General features: G+C 42.9%; 1 protein-coding gene across 1 annotated transcript in view; it reads left to right on the top strand.

Annotated features, from left to right (window-relative positions):
- Positions 1–2,440: 2,440 nt before the first annotated feature.
- Positions 2,441–13,870, top strand: part of LOC115645049 (transmembrane protein 68-like) — a 34,321-nt gene continuing 22,891 nt past the window's right edge. Inside the window, exons 1-2 of the mRNA XM_030549453.1 lie at positions 2,441–2,521; positions 5,467–5,779. Of these exons, the coding sequence (XP_030405313.1) occupies positions 2,441–2,521; positions 5,467–5,779 (394 nt within the window). The remainder of the gene's footprint in view (positions 2,522–5,466; positions 5,780–13,870) is intronic.

Genomic DNA, 13,870 nt, shown 5'->3' with positions numbered 1-13,870 from the left:
GGGAAGAGGGGGGCTCTATCTTGGGAAGCAATGACTTTGCGGGTCATGGTGGATAGTTAGCTGAACATAAACTCCCAATGTGCTGCTGTGGCCAAAAGGGCTAATACAATTCTTGGATGCATTAATAGGGGAGTCTTAAATAGGAGTAGAGAGGTTATTTTACCTCTACTTTTGGTGTGACTGCTTCTGGAGTCCACAATTCTAGAAGGGTGTTGATAAATTGGAGATAGAGTTCAGAGAAGAACCACAGTTTATGAGTACTTACATGGGGAGCAAATATTTAATAATGAGCTCTTCAGTTTAGCAAAGAAAGGTTTAATATATTCCAGTGGCTGGAAGCTGAAGCTAGACAAATTCAGACTGGAAATAAGGTGCAAATATCTAACAGTGAAAGTAATTAGCCACTGGAACTGTGTGCCAAGGGTTGTAATAGATTCTCCATGACTGCTATTTTTAAAATCAAGACTGTATGTTTTTCTAAAATATATACTTTAGTAATTACTTTGGGTTAGTTCTGTGGCCTTTGTTACACAGAGGTCAGACTACATGGTCACAATGGTCCCTTCTGGCCTTGGAATCTATGAAATGATGAGCAAAGTAACCTAAAAGCTCAGAAACCAGAAGGCAAAAAGAAAGGAACTCACAATACCTTATGTTTTTTAAATCTCATGGACTTTAAGCCAATCATGATTTCAGTATTGCCAACCCCAAGTGTTCAAAAATCATGAGTCAGGCTCACCAAAAATCATGAGATTGGCTTTAAAATTATTTAAAAATAATAGATTTGGTGTTTTTATGTGTCTTCTGCTTGTTGATATTTTAGGGAATATTGGTGTCACATTTTGAAGCTGTCTCCACAGCCACGAGGACTAGAAACGTATTTTCTAAGAATGAAGGCTGAAAGCATCACATTTCCACTTGACTCCAGGAGCTGAGGCTTTAAGGAAAACAATAATTAGCAAGAGAATCATGACAAAATCATGAGAGTTGGTAACACTCTGATTTTTGAGATATCTGGTTCATTATTTTTGAATGATTAGGGATAGTAATACAGGAGGCCAAGTTTTTATTTAAACAGTTTATTAGCACATTTCAAGAAAATCTAAAGAAAGGCATTTGGTTTTGACACCAAATGAATAAAATAAATATAGAGTCACCCTTGCCTTGCAGAATCATCCAGCCAAGGGAGCTTTTCCCCAGTCACAGAGGAAAGCCCTTGTGATAAAGATTCAAACAGATATCTTATTTCCACTTGTGATCAAATCAAAGCAAGAGCAGAAAAGCAGCTAAGCTCTCAATTTTTGGCTTTATCAGCTAAGGGTATGACTACACTTGCAGCTGTACAGCGCTGTGAGTTAAACCTGTCTTTGTACAGCTGAGTAGGGAAAGCGCTGCAGTCTGTCCACACTGACAGCTACCAGCGCACTGTCGTGGCCACATTTGCAGCATCTGCAGCAGCATTGAGAGCAGTGCATTATATACAGCTATCCCAGCTTTCAAGTGGCTGCAACGTACTTTTCAAAAGGGTGGGGTGGGGTGGAGTGTGACAGGGAGCGTCGGGGAGAAAGAGAGTGGATTTTTGGAGTCCACACTGTGTCAGTATCTGCCTTGCAAGTTCCAACCCCCTCCTCCACCCCTCTTTCACTCACTGAAAGCAAACAGCAGCTGTTTGTTTTTTTCCTCACAGACCAGATAAGCAGCCGTCCCCTGTGCTGCTTCTCTCCTCAAGCCCCCTCCCTGCCCCTCTCTTCAAGCAAACACTAGCTGTGGGCGTTCCGAAAGGAGCCCCCTGCCTCTGCCCATTCACAGCAAACAGGAGCTGTATTTGTTTTTTTGATAAGCAGCTCCGGGAGCCCAGAGTTCACAACAAAACAAAGAGAGTAATCTTCACTTTAAAGCATTATGGGAAGCTTCTGGAGGTCAGTCACAGCCTACTAAGATTATTCCCTGTTTTCACTGGCACCCCAGCACTGCAGCAGCAGCAGAGCTATACTCTTTATTCCTCTCCTGGAGATGGAGTACAAGGAGCACTGTAGCCACGGAGATACAGCGCTGTATGTGTCTTGCCAGTGTGGACAAGGAGTGAGTTACAGTGCTATAAAGCCACCAACAGCACTGTAACTCTCAAGTGCAGCCAAGGCCTAAGTCGACAATGTTTCTTTTTTACAAAATGGAAAGTGCATTTCTCCTATGCCACTGAGGAATCCAGTTGGTCAAAGAAGCCACTCAGCATTGACAGCTTGTTTTCCTTTGGTTTCCCAATGTTAATCATATTGCCAAGGTCCTAGTAGTTCTTAGCCTGTCTCTGGAGAGAAATACTGTAGTATGTGGCCATTTCCCTACCTCTCCTTGCTTCAGCCAGAGCTGAGCTATAGAAATAAGATATCCCTTGTTGCTATCAGAGGCTTATGAGCTTCGGGGCCAGTTTTTATCTTTGGGTATGGAAGGGAGCGGAATAGTGGTTGGCTACACGGACCCTTACAATGACGAGGCTATGCTGCTGCAACCACCTCGTTGTAAGGTGCGTGGCCGCTCTTCATCGCTAGGCACGAGCTCCCCCATCCACAAAATAAAACCACCCCCAACCAGAGAGGTTGTTCCGTCGAGGCTCCCGCAGACTAAGCCCTGTCCGCGCCAGTGCTCCTCATCCCTAGAACTTTTGTCAACCCATTTTTTGTCCCCAATCCCGGCTCATGGTCGCTCCCAAGGCCTAGGAGGGCAGGGCCCAGGATGGGGCGGGCTCCCGCTTGTGCCTCTGGGCGCTTTTCACAAGCACCCGAAACTGGCACCAGCCCTTCTGCCGGTGCCGCCCTGCTACCCCGGCCGGGACCCAGTGGCGCTGGAGGTGGCCAGTAAAGGAGATAGCGTGGAGTGGAGCCGGCTCTGCAGGGCAGCCAGGTGAGGGGCAGGGCTGCGCGCGGGGGATTCTCGGCCCGGGGGGTGGGTGGGGACTAAGGCGCGGGCTCCACGCGGCGGCTGCTCCACTGATGCGAGAGCAACAGGGCACAAGGTGGGGAGCGAGCGCGGCCAACGCCGTGTGACAGCGGCCAGCGGAGCAGCCGCAGGGTCCCAGTTCCCTGGGCCGCGGCGCAGCCTCTGCTCTGCGCGGGCAGCTGCCTGCACCTTGGTGTGGCTCGCGCCAGTACAGTAGTTACTTTAGTTTAGTTTGTGCATTTGACAGAAGGGGAGGGGGGCTCTGCCAGGGGCAACAAACAAAAATGATGCTGAGAAGCAGGAGAAAGCTCGTGTTGGAAGAGAGCTTGGGAAGATCAAGAGCTTGGGAAGATCGGGACTGTTTAGAGATGGAGATAAAAGAGGAGATAATTTGCTAAGCTTCTCTCAACCCTATCTTCGCTCATAAGGCAACAATGGGACATTCAAGGAAATTAACAGGCTCACACTTAAAAGGGATAAAAGGATCTTTTACCTAATGCATAAGTAGCACGTGGAAACTGCCACAATATATCATCACAAGAGTTTAGTAGCACACATACACAGTTAGACGTTTATATGAATTCAGGGAACATCTGCAGTAAGGTTAGGTAATATTTAAGAAAAATGGAAGTGATCAACTCTTATTCTTCAGGGATTAACTAACTTCTAATTGATGGGCATTGGATTAGTTCAGGGGTAGGCAACCTATGGCACGGGTGCCGAAGGTGGCATGTGAGGTGATTTTCAATGGCACTCACACTGCCCTGGTCCGTGCCACCAGTCCAGGGGCTCTGCATTTTAATTTAATTTTCAATGAAGCTTCTTAAACATTTTAAAAACCTTATTTACTTTACATACAACAATAGTTTAGTTATATATTATAGACTTATGGAAAGAAACCTTATAAAAACGTTAAAACGTATTACTGGCACGCAAAACCTTAAATTAGAGTGAATAAATGAAGACTTGGCATACTACTTCTGAAAAGTTGCCGACCCCTGGATTAGCTGAATGATGAGTGTTCTGTGGAGTATAAAGAAGACAGACTAGGAGCAGGTTATTCCATAAATGCCCACTTCAGCGTTTCTTGCATCTTGTAATGGTCACTGATAGAGACAGAACACTGGCCCAGATGAAACACTGGCCCATCTGGCAATTCCTACATTCACATGATTGCATTCTGTGTATAGACAGTTTCACCAGTTCCCTTTTTCAGCCAGTCAGGTTCTCTTGGTTGGGTTTTCCATGGAGCAAAGGGAAGAAAATATAATTAAAGAGTAAAATGTGATTGAAAACCCACAAACACTGGCATATGGAGTCAGGGGCACCGCTAGGAGCTGAAACTATTTCTAACTGACTATTTTTAAAATTGATTTGACTTAAAGTTGATAGTGTCTGTATAAAGATATTTGTCAAATACCATGGCAGGTTTCCAATGTAAGAGTTGTGGGAGTTTCACTTTTATATCAGTTTATTTAGCTTATTTATCTTTCAGTTATTAGCTTTAGCATTTGTAGAAGCTTCTGACCTTGAGTATAAGCTTTCCTATAGTCTTAATTAATTAAATATTTCCTATGGTGAGACTATTAAATATTACCAATCTAAAATTGCCAGGGGAGTCCTGCTCAGCCATGTACTGGAGCATGCACACAGATATTACATTACAGTAATTTAGCTGCTAAATTTGAAATCTCTACTGAGCTTGGATGAGCTGTGATTTTTCAAAGGCGTATAACTTCACCAAATTTGGGTGGATTTTCATGGGGATAGCAAAAGGCACATTATTGACACAAAGGCCACACTCTGCCAAATTGTAAACCCTAGCTCAAAAGGTTTCATAATGGCTTCCACTGGGAGGGAGAGAAGCAAGTGAGGAGAGGACTATCTAGGAAGGAGCAGGTTCCTTATTTTGATACCTTGACCACCTTCCTCTCTGATTGCTAGTTTTCCTACTGCCTGTATGCAGCACTCCTTCATACTCTTTGAATACACCTTCCGTGTCCATGTCTCCTCTGACACATTAATTGCTGCCTCCTCAGCCTCATTTCCTCATCCTCCCCTCCTCATTTGATCTTCAGCCCTGGAACAGCTCATTTGCTCACGAAGATGATGACTCATTGAATCTTGTTCTGAATAAAAACTCTTGCATCTCAGGTTATTCTTTCAGTGCTCCCTCTCTCTAACCATCACCTAATGCCCATCAGTGCTGCTCCTTACCCCCTTGCACAGGCCTTCCATGACACTTGGTCCATCACTGGCCACTGCCAGGATCCCTCTGCTGTAGTCAGTCCCCTCTTCTGCTGATTTTCCTCTGTCACTACTGCAATGTGTTTAAAAATAGTTATATCAAAGTCCTACTTCACATGAGAAAAACAGGATATTAAGAACATAATTTAAATACAACAAAAGCATGTCTGAAACCTCTGGTAGTAGTAGGAAGAAATGAACAGTGTTCTCTCTTTCTATGGGCAAGGTTAAGAAGCTGCTTTGATTACGAAGAGCGTTTGACTCAGTTTGCCTAATTCTTTTAAGTTAAGTAAAAGTGAATCCCATACTTCATGGCAGGAATCAATGATTAGCTCAAGCTGGCTGACTTACGTATTACAAGAATGGACTGGTGTGGGGTACCACTGTTTATACTATATCAGTCTTATCTTGTGTGTGTTGCACCTAATATTCTTTGCACCTGTTTTAATTTTTATAATCTTTAATTGCTTTTTAAATCTTCTCCTGCACATTTACAAGAGAAATAATGGCCTAGATGAGGATTTCTCCAGTAAGTCATGGGACAACGGAAGGTTCATGGTGGCATCCATGTTTAGTATCTGTGGAAAATTGTTGTATGGTAAGATATTTTTCTTTCTGAACACTATTGTATTGTGATATGCTAACATTTTATTATTAAAAACTGGTATCCTGAACTTTTTGTGGCTGAGCTATAGTTACACTCAGATGGGATTCACTGATAGATATGAGAATTTCTTTACATTTCCTGGGCATTTTGAGCCATCATAGATAACAGGAATGATGGAGGCTTTCAGCTAGGCCACTGATTCTTATCCAGCCCAAGTTGGTAGTAACAAAAGTTTTTTATCAGCTGACGCTGTTTCTTACGCCTGGCTGTGTCTACATTTGACTTCTATGTAAAAATGTTCTTATCATCATCGTGACTCTCCCTCTTGTAGCAGTGGTGGGAAATTTTTAAGAAAAACCTACTGTAGAAAATGAACATAGGGTTTATAAATATTAGAACCATGAGACACATGATAGATTGTAGGTTTTTGCTTAAATTAAAATTATAGGCATAGTGAATGAAGTTAATGCAGTAGACACAGAGACTGAAAAACTCCTCTGATCCAGAAAGTTTTAAATTTCTATGACTTCTGCTATCTAGAGACTGATATAAAAGATGAAACCCACAAACAGAGACCAGGGTCAGTATCCTAGAAGAAACTTCTGCATCTTCCCCTTTCCCAACAGGTTGGGGTTAGGGGGTCTGGCCTTCTCAGTAACACAATAAACAATTTCAAGGCCTGCAATAGGTGCACTGGAACCAAATTCTGCAGTAACAACCCCTAAATTCAGTGCCAATATTAATAATTTCTTCACACTAGAAAATACCCTTCATTCTCCATGTTTTCCCCTGCCATGGCACACACAAACAGACCCTGTCATTTATAGCTGAAAATACTCCTTGATGTTGAATTGAATAGTGATTATTTGAGGTTGGGATTTTGATTAAGCTCTCCAAGTGACCCAGCTTGATTCCCAGGATTTTGTCTCCTAAAATGTTGGCAAGGCAGTCTGAGTAAGAATGTCTCTCTTCCACTCCCATTGTGTATCAGGGAAAGTGGTGCACATAGCTGGCTTCATTGGGCCTTGGCTGTTGTGCCTGGGCAGCCCAGCCCACCATCCTACACTTCTGTTTCCTTCCACTCCTTGGCACTCATGGGGAGAGACAGAGGCAGAGTTCCTGGGGCCCTGATTGAGATGAGCAGAGCAGTTTACACCTCTTACAGGTATTGTTTCAGACTCTCTGTAGACTCAGCCCTGGTCTACACTGGGGGGTGTCGACCTAAGATACGCTGACTCTAGCTACATGAATAGCGTAGCTGAAGTTGATCTATTTAGGTGACGTCTACTTCCCGCGCCGTGTGCTTGGAACTGAATCCACTGCTGCCACTCCCCGTCGACTCTGCTTGTGCCTCTCGCGGTGGTGAAGTACCGGAATTGACGGGAGAGTGCTCAGGGTTCGATTTCATCACATCTACACTAGATGCGATAAATCGATCCCCGATAAATCGATCACTACCCGCCAATCCAGAGGGTACTGTAGATGTACCCTCAGAAAGACATTACTGCATTGATTTACTCACTTCACATTGTCAAGGTTATCTCTGCAAACATAAAGGCTAGAAACAATTAAAAAAGAGAGCGCTGGGATTCTGGAGCACAGTTGTGTGCCAAGGAGTAAATTCTGTATCAGATTCTGCAATCATGGAATACACTTGACACTGCTTGGGCATGAAAGCAGGCAGCATATTTTGGATGTACGTTTGTGATACAATATGGCAGCACAAAAGACCAATGCATCACATCTGAAACAGGGAGTTGTTAATAATACATCTCCTACATGGTTTAGTGAGACTATTTATCATGTTACTTGCTGCTCAAAGTGCACAGGTTTTGGTGTGGACGAGAGGGGAGTGTTGAAGCATCCAAGAATTTCCTGACATACATTAGTTTTGAGGGGTAAAACTAAGACACACAGGCATCAACACTTCATTTAAATGAAGGGGTTCACTTCTTTTGGCCTTGAATTCCCTCCTCCCTTCCTTGCCCATGAAAGTGTAAGGCCTTTGTATCAGAATCAGTGTATTTCAGCTTCTCAGAATATGTCTATACTACAGTTAAAAACTTGTGGCTGGTCTGTGTCAGCTGACTTTGGCTTGGGCTCAGTGGCTATTTAATTGCGGTGTAGCCATTCGGGTTTGGGATGGAGCCTGGGCTCTGGGACCCAGCGAGGGGGAAACCAGTATTTAGATTCTGTACAAATAGATGGGAAAGCCACTTAGTCCTTTTTTCTAATTTTAATTTGTGAGTAATCTGCTACTTGTATATAGTCTTTTAGACTAAAATTAAATGAACTGAGATGCTTTTTAAAACAAATACAAGGAAATAGTTAAGATCGTAAATCCATAACTAAAATACACTGTGAAATAACATAGTTGAAAAATTGTTTCTTATTTCATTTACTTGTCAGGACCTCTGTAATTTTTTTTTATTTTTTATTTTTTTGGCAAACATAACATTGCAAACATCTAAAGCAGAAAAGGGAACTGAAAACTTTAAAGGACTCTTGTTGTGTCACTGTCAGCTCTTGCAGGAGAATTGCAGGACTCTGAACCTACTCTTGGCATGTTAAAACAAGAAAAACTTCCAGCTTGGATTGCATTCCTTTATAAGGCAACCTCCTGTCTCAAGATACTGCCCCAGAATATCCCCAAACTTGGCATATTTCTTTTATTAGGAGACCATCTTTTGTTAAACCAACCAGCTTTTGACAGGTCCATGACTCATCTCTATATCTTTAAACATATACTTTTTGTAAATTTAAAGTGGTATGGGTATTTTGCTAGTAGTTTAAGTTCTTAAACAATATTTTTTCTTAATTTTCTTTTTAAAAGCCTTGGTTCTTATTTGTAAAAGCAAATATCACTTCTTAAAGCAGGTAACCCTGATGTCTATTAGGAATAAAATCTGAAGAGATGGTTTTTGACAAACAACCAGGTGTGAAAGTGAAGTGGTATGGGCCAGTAAGTGTACTGGTAAAAAGTGGCTGGGGTAGTACAGTCCTTCACATACCTTAAGCACTGAGTGATCACTGAATGCAATACTTGACCACCCAGACTTCTTCTTTGATGAGAGCAGCAACTGATCCTTTCCAGCAGTGCTGAGGACTTTTGGTTCCTTTCCTCCTCCATCAACCACTATCTTTTCATCCTTTCCCTCTCTCACCCAAAATAAAAGAGATCCCCCTGCTTCCATTGAAGTTCAATGACTTAGGGCTTGTCTACATCACAAAGTTGCAGCGCTGGTGAGGGGGTTACAGCGCTGCAACTTAGGAGGTGTACACATCTGCAGGGCATCACCAGCGCTGCAACTCCCTGTTTGCAGCGCTGGCCGTACTCCCGTTTTGTCTCGGGTGTAGAGGATCCAGCGCTGGTGATCCAGCGCTGGTAATCAAGTGTAGACACTTACCAGCGCTTTTCTTGACCTCCGTGGAATAAGCAGGTATCCCAGCATACCTGAGGAAGCCTCTGGTAATCAAGCAGGTCTCCTTCCCCGGTTTGCAGGGGGGTTCGGGGAACGCGAGAGCAAACCGCGGCGAAGCTGGTCTCCTTTCCCGGTTTGCTCTCGCGTTCCCCGAACCCCCGTGCAAGCAGGTCTCCTTCCCTGCGGTTCGCAGGGGGTTCGGGGAACGCGAGAGCAAACCGCGGCGAAGCTGGTCTCCTTCCCCGGTTTGCTCTCGCGTTCCCCGAACCCCCCTTGAAGCCGCCCAACAGCGCTGCAGTGTGGCCACATCTAACACCACTTGCAGCGCTGGTTGCTGTAAGTGTGGCCACTCTGCAGCGCTGGCCCTATACAGCTGTACTAATACAGCTGTAACAACCAGCGCTGCAAAATTGTAGATGTAGACATACCCTTAGCCATTAAAGAAGATAGTCCCATTTGGCTGAATGAGTGTGTTCTATCCACTTCACCTTGAACATGTCAAAACTCTCTTCTCCATACCTGCTTCCCAAATAGCTTTATTTTGAAGGGGGTCTAAGAATGTTTTCTCCTATTACAGCGTCATTGGAGAAGACGTGGGTTAAATAAATCGAAGATCCTTTAACTGAGCTTTACTAAAGTGATACCAAGTCCAATAGGACTCAAAGCTTACACATTTTCTGCAGTTTCAAAGACCAACTTTTCCTTCCTACACCTCAGCTGATGCAGTAGGAAGTCTATTGGAGTTCCTGATTCGTGGCTGAAAAATTGGAAGTGAGCTCACAAATAAGAGTTTGGATCCTCCTCTCTTAATCTGAGAGCTAACATTGCACATGTAGCCATGGTCTGCACTGCCCTCAATGTCATACCTCAGCCCCAGCCCCAGAAGAAGTCATCAGCTAGGAACCCCCAGTTAGGGTGACCAGATGTCCTGATTTTATAGGGACAGTATTGATATTTGGGGCTTTTTTTGTATGGACTCCTATTACCCCTCATACTCTGTCCTGATTTTTCACACTTGTTATCTGGTCACCCTCCCCCATTGCCGAAAAACATCAGAAGCCAATCAAAGACAACTCCCAGCATTGTTATACAGCTTGGCTTGTGTTGTTCCCAGATTCTTGGCTAACTCCTATGCAAAATTCTGGAATCTAAGAACACAGAGGAGGCAGCACCAGATAAAGATCCTACTAGCAGAAACAACCTCATTCAAGCACCCTTTGATGACTCTTTATTGTTTGGAGCATCTTTAGGCAGAGCTTTAAATGACTTGGACAGAGCTTTTAATGACTTCTTTGGATCTCAGCAAAACATTCTCTCCATTTCCTTCATCTAGAGAGTTGAGGGAAGTTCAGACCCTTACCAAAACAAAGAAAATTACTGTACATAAAGACTTTGCTGATTTTTAATTTTGAGATGTGAGTTTTTATTTTAGGATTATTTTTATTTTCAGATTATTTTTCCCCTTGTTCTGCATCTCTGAATTCATAGTGAATTTAGTTTTTGATTTCTTTCTTTCCTTCAAGGGAATGTTTGTGCAATTCTTGCTACTGATCCTTGCATAGGCCAAACAAAAAATTTAATTTGAATATATTGTTATTTAATATACTTGTGTGATTCAATGCTTCCTGCTGCTTCTTCATGCCAATTATATAGGATATTGAGCCCACTTTCAACCTTTCCTGCCCTGATCCCCACTCCATTAGTGCTGTCACTTAAGCACTGACCCATGTCAGACAAGCATAGAGAATTCTGCACAAAGAAATAAACAGTCTGAACTATGCTGTTCATGCATGCAAATAGTTACAACCAATTTAGAAATCATTCAGGAAAAATATTTATGTGTCACTGTGGACAACTCAAAGGAAATATCTGTGCAGTGTACATAGATTGGATGGCATGCTCTAATTTTGAATATTACATTACATTATGGTTGCTTCTTCTTCTCAAAAATTATATAGCAGAAATAGAAAAGGTACCAAGAAGGCTATTGCAGATAATTAAATGCATAGAAAACTTCAGCATGATGAAAGATTACTCAGATTATATAGTTTTTTGAGTGGGTCTGTATATTCCCACTTATGGGTACTGCTCTGCCTAGTACTGTCTAAGTAGAACCCTCTCCTCGCAGCGTACCTTAGAGTACACTCACATGCCTCCCGCTTACCCATCAACATCTCCAACTGTTTTGAGAGTGAGGATATAAGGGGTGGCGTGAGCTGAGCTCTTCACCACCTCAGTTCCTTGGAACCACATGCCTGGATGGTAGTGAACCGCTCCAGTCTCTTTGGATCTGGAGTCCTTTCTGCTTGAAGTGTTCTTTCTTGTAGCTAGTTAGTGTTAGTATAGGTATAGTCAGTGCGTAGCTTGGTTCCAGGTTATGGCAGAGCTGAGGAAGAAGGTGGGATTCAAGAGGTGTGCTTTATGCCCTACTGTCTTCCCCATGTCTGATGACCACATGTGGTACCTCAAGTGCATGGGAAAGGGCTGCTCTCCTTCTAGGTGTTCTGTTTGCCAGACTCTTAGACTCAGAGTCTGCAAGGACATCTGGACAGTTGTTGGATCCAAGGTCCAAGAGGCCATTCTTGACTTCTGTGGCTTTCAGTAAGTCAAAACAGTTGAAGTGCTCCAAGAACTGGAGCCCCATGAGGTCCAGCTTTGGTTCCCTCTGCTTCTCCAGTTAAGCCCTTGAAGCCACCTATGTCAGAACCGAGGGCCATGTGGTTGGCTTCAGCTGTCTTGCATCCAGAGAAAAAGTTGAGAGATGAGATGGCCACTCTCAGCTGTGCTGTATCCCATGCATTAGACTTCTTGGATCCATCCGATTCCAACAGAGCCTCCACGGCTTCGAAATCCTGGTTGGTTCCAGTCTCTTCTTCAGAAACTAGCAGGATGGATTTGAGTCTTATATTGGATGTGATTCTGTCCATGTCTTTGGCTCTGGCTGTTACAGTTACAAGCAAAAGAGGCCTAAGGACAAATCAGCCACTGTTAGCAGTGCCAGATCCCATGCCTCAGATTTATCAGCTCCAGCCAATATGACAGAACTGCTACGATTCTAAAATCTAGATCTTCAGCTTCAGCTCTGGCAGTTAGGGAGATAGATTGTATCCTGCATTGGATCTGGTGCCATCTAAGTCTTATGCTCTGGCCACAATTCCAGCTCCATCTTTGGTTCCAAAGGATGCAGTGATAGTGATAGCTGAAGTTCACTGTTTATTTTCTGATTGTTCCTTGGATCCAACTGTGAAACAGAAGGTCTCCAGAGAGAGGCAAAAAAAGAGATTTTGAGATCTGCTACTTTTTCATTTGAAAGAAAGAAAAGAACAGAGGACATTGTTACTCTTTCCCCAGAATGTGGCTAAGGACTCAGAGCTTTCTTTGATGCCTTGGACTCTGCTGCTAGAACACTGACTCCTGCTATGAGGAGACATGCTTGGCTTTGCTGCTTTTCTCTGGCCCTGGATACCAGACTTAAACTACAGGATCTGTCCTTCCAAGGGGATGATCTTCTCAGAGAAAAGACAGATGAGTTGCTGGAATAGCTAAAGGAGGCAAGATCGACAGCCTATTTTCTGGGCTTGATTTCTTCTGATAAGAGGAAACCTTCTACTTCTTCTTTTCTTTATCAGAGGCAATTCTGTCCCAAGTTGTCTTCATCTTATTTTTCGCCTAATCTAAGATGTCAGCAGTACCATTAATTGTCATGCTTCCAGAGCTAACATAAGAAGAGGTCATTTACATCAAGACCTAAATCTGAACAACCTGCTGCCTCCATTACATCTTTGTCTCGAAACACTGGCCCTCAGATTTGAATGCATGATTGTTGGAATTATTTTTTAGGCAGTGTATTACAACACTAATTGAACCATAAATTACTTTATTAAATTCAGAGGCCAAATGGTATTGATACAATTGCTCTAAACATGCCTAAAAAGCCTAAATAATAAGCAATTTACTACATCCAAACAGTAACATAACATTTATAAGCACTTAATCAAGATACTTACAAATGGGCAAAACTCAGGGTTGCTTAGATCCATATTGGTTGGCTTCAACGTGGTCAGGCAGGTATTGGCAATGAAGCCTTTAAGAGTTTACTTTTTTATATCCTTTCACAAACAAGGGATATCTTTGCCAATTACTGACTTCAGCTAAAATCCAGTTTGAGACCGTTCACCTTTATTTCCAGTTTTAATCCAGATAAGATTTACAATTTCCTTTCTCCCTTTCTGTTTCTTCCCTATCTCATCCCTTCCTTCTTCCTGACCAACAGTTTTTCCATTGTACCTGGTTCACATAGGCCCTAATTTCTGAGATAACACTGGTGTGTTGGGTGGGAAGGTCCATGCTGGCACCTTCTAAAACAGATTCTCTTTGTGTTATTTAAAACCATCTGCAATCACCCCTCTTGGTCAGAAGCCTTTTTTTTTAGAAACTTGCCTTTATTTCATTAGTTATACTTTGAACCCTACTTCATTCTATCTGGCCTTATAACTAATTATTTTCAAGGTCTTTCTTTTACGTGCAAATTAGGGCCCTTCTTTACAATACATACGTTTAACCAAACTTAAGCTGACTTTAATTTTATATTTATTCTACAGTGATTGAGTGTCAAGATCCAACCAGTCAGGGCCATTTCCGCCCTCAGTTTGGAGAAAGG

This window comes from Gopherus evgoodei, chromosome 2 (assembly GCF_007399415.2).
Source record: "Gopherus evgoodei ecotype Sinaloan lineage chromosome 2, rGopEvg1_v1.p, whole genome shotgun sequence".
Taxonomy (NCBI): domain Eukaryota; kingdom Metazoa; phylum Chordata; order Testudines; family Testudinidae; genus Gopherus; species Gopherus evgoodei.
The sequence above is the reverse complement of the archived record's forward strand: the minus strand, read 5'-3'. Positions and strand labels throughout refer to the sequence as shown.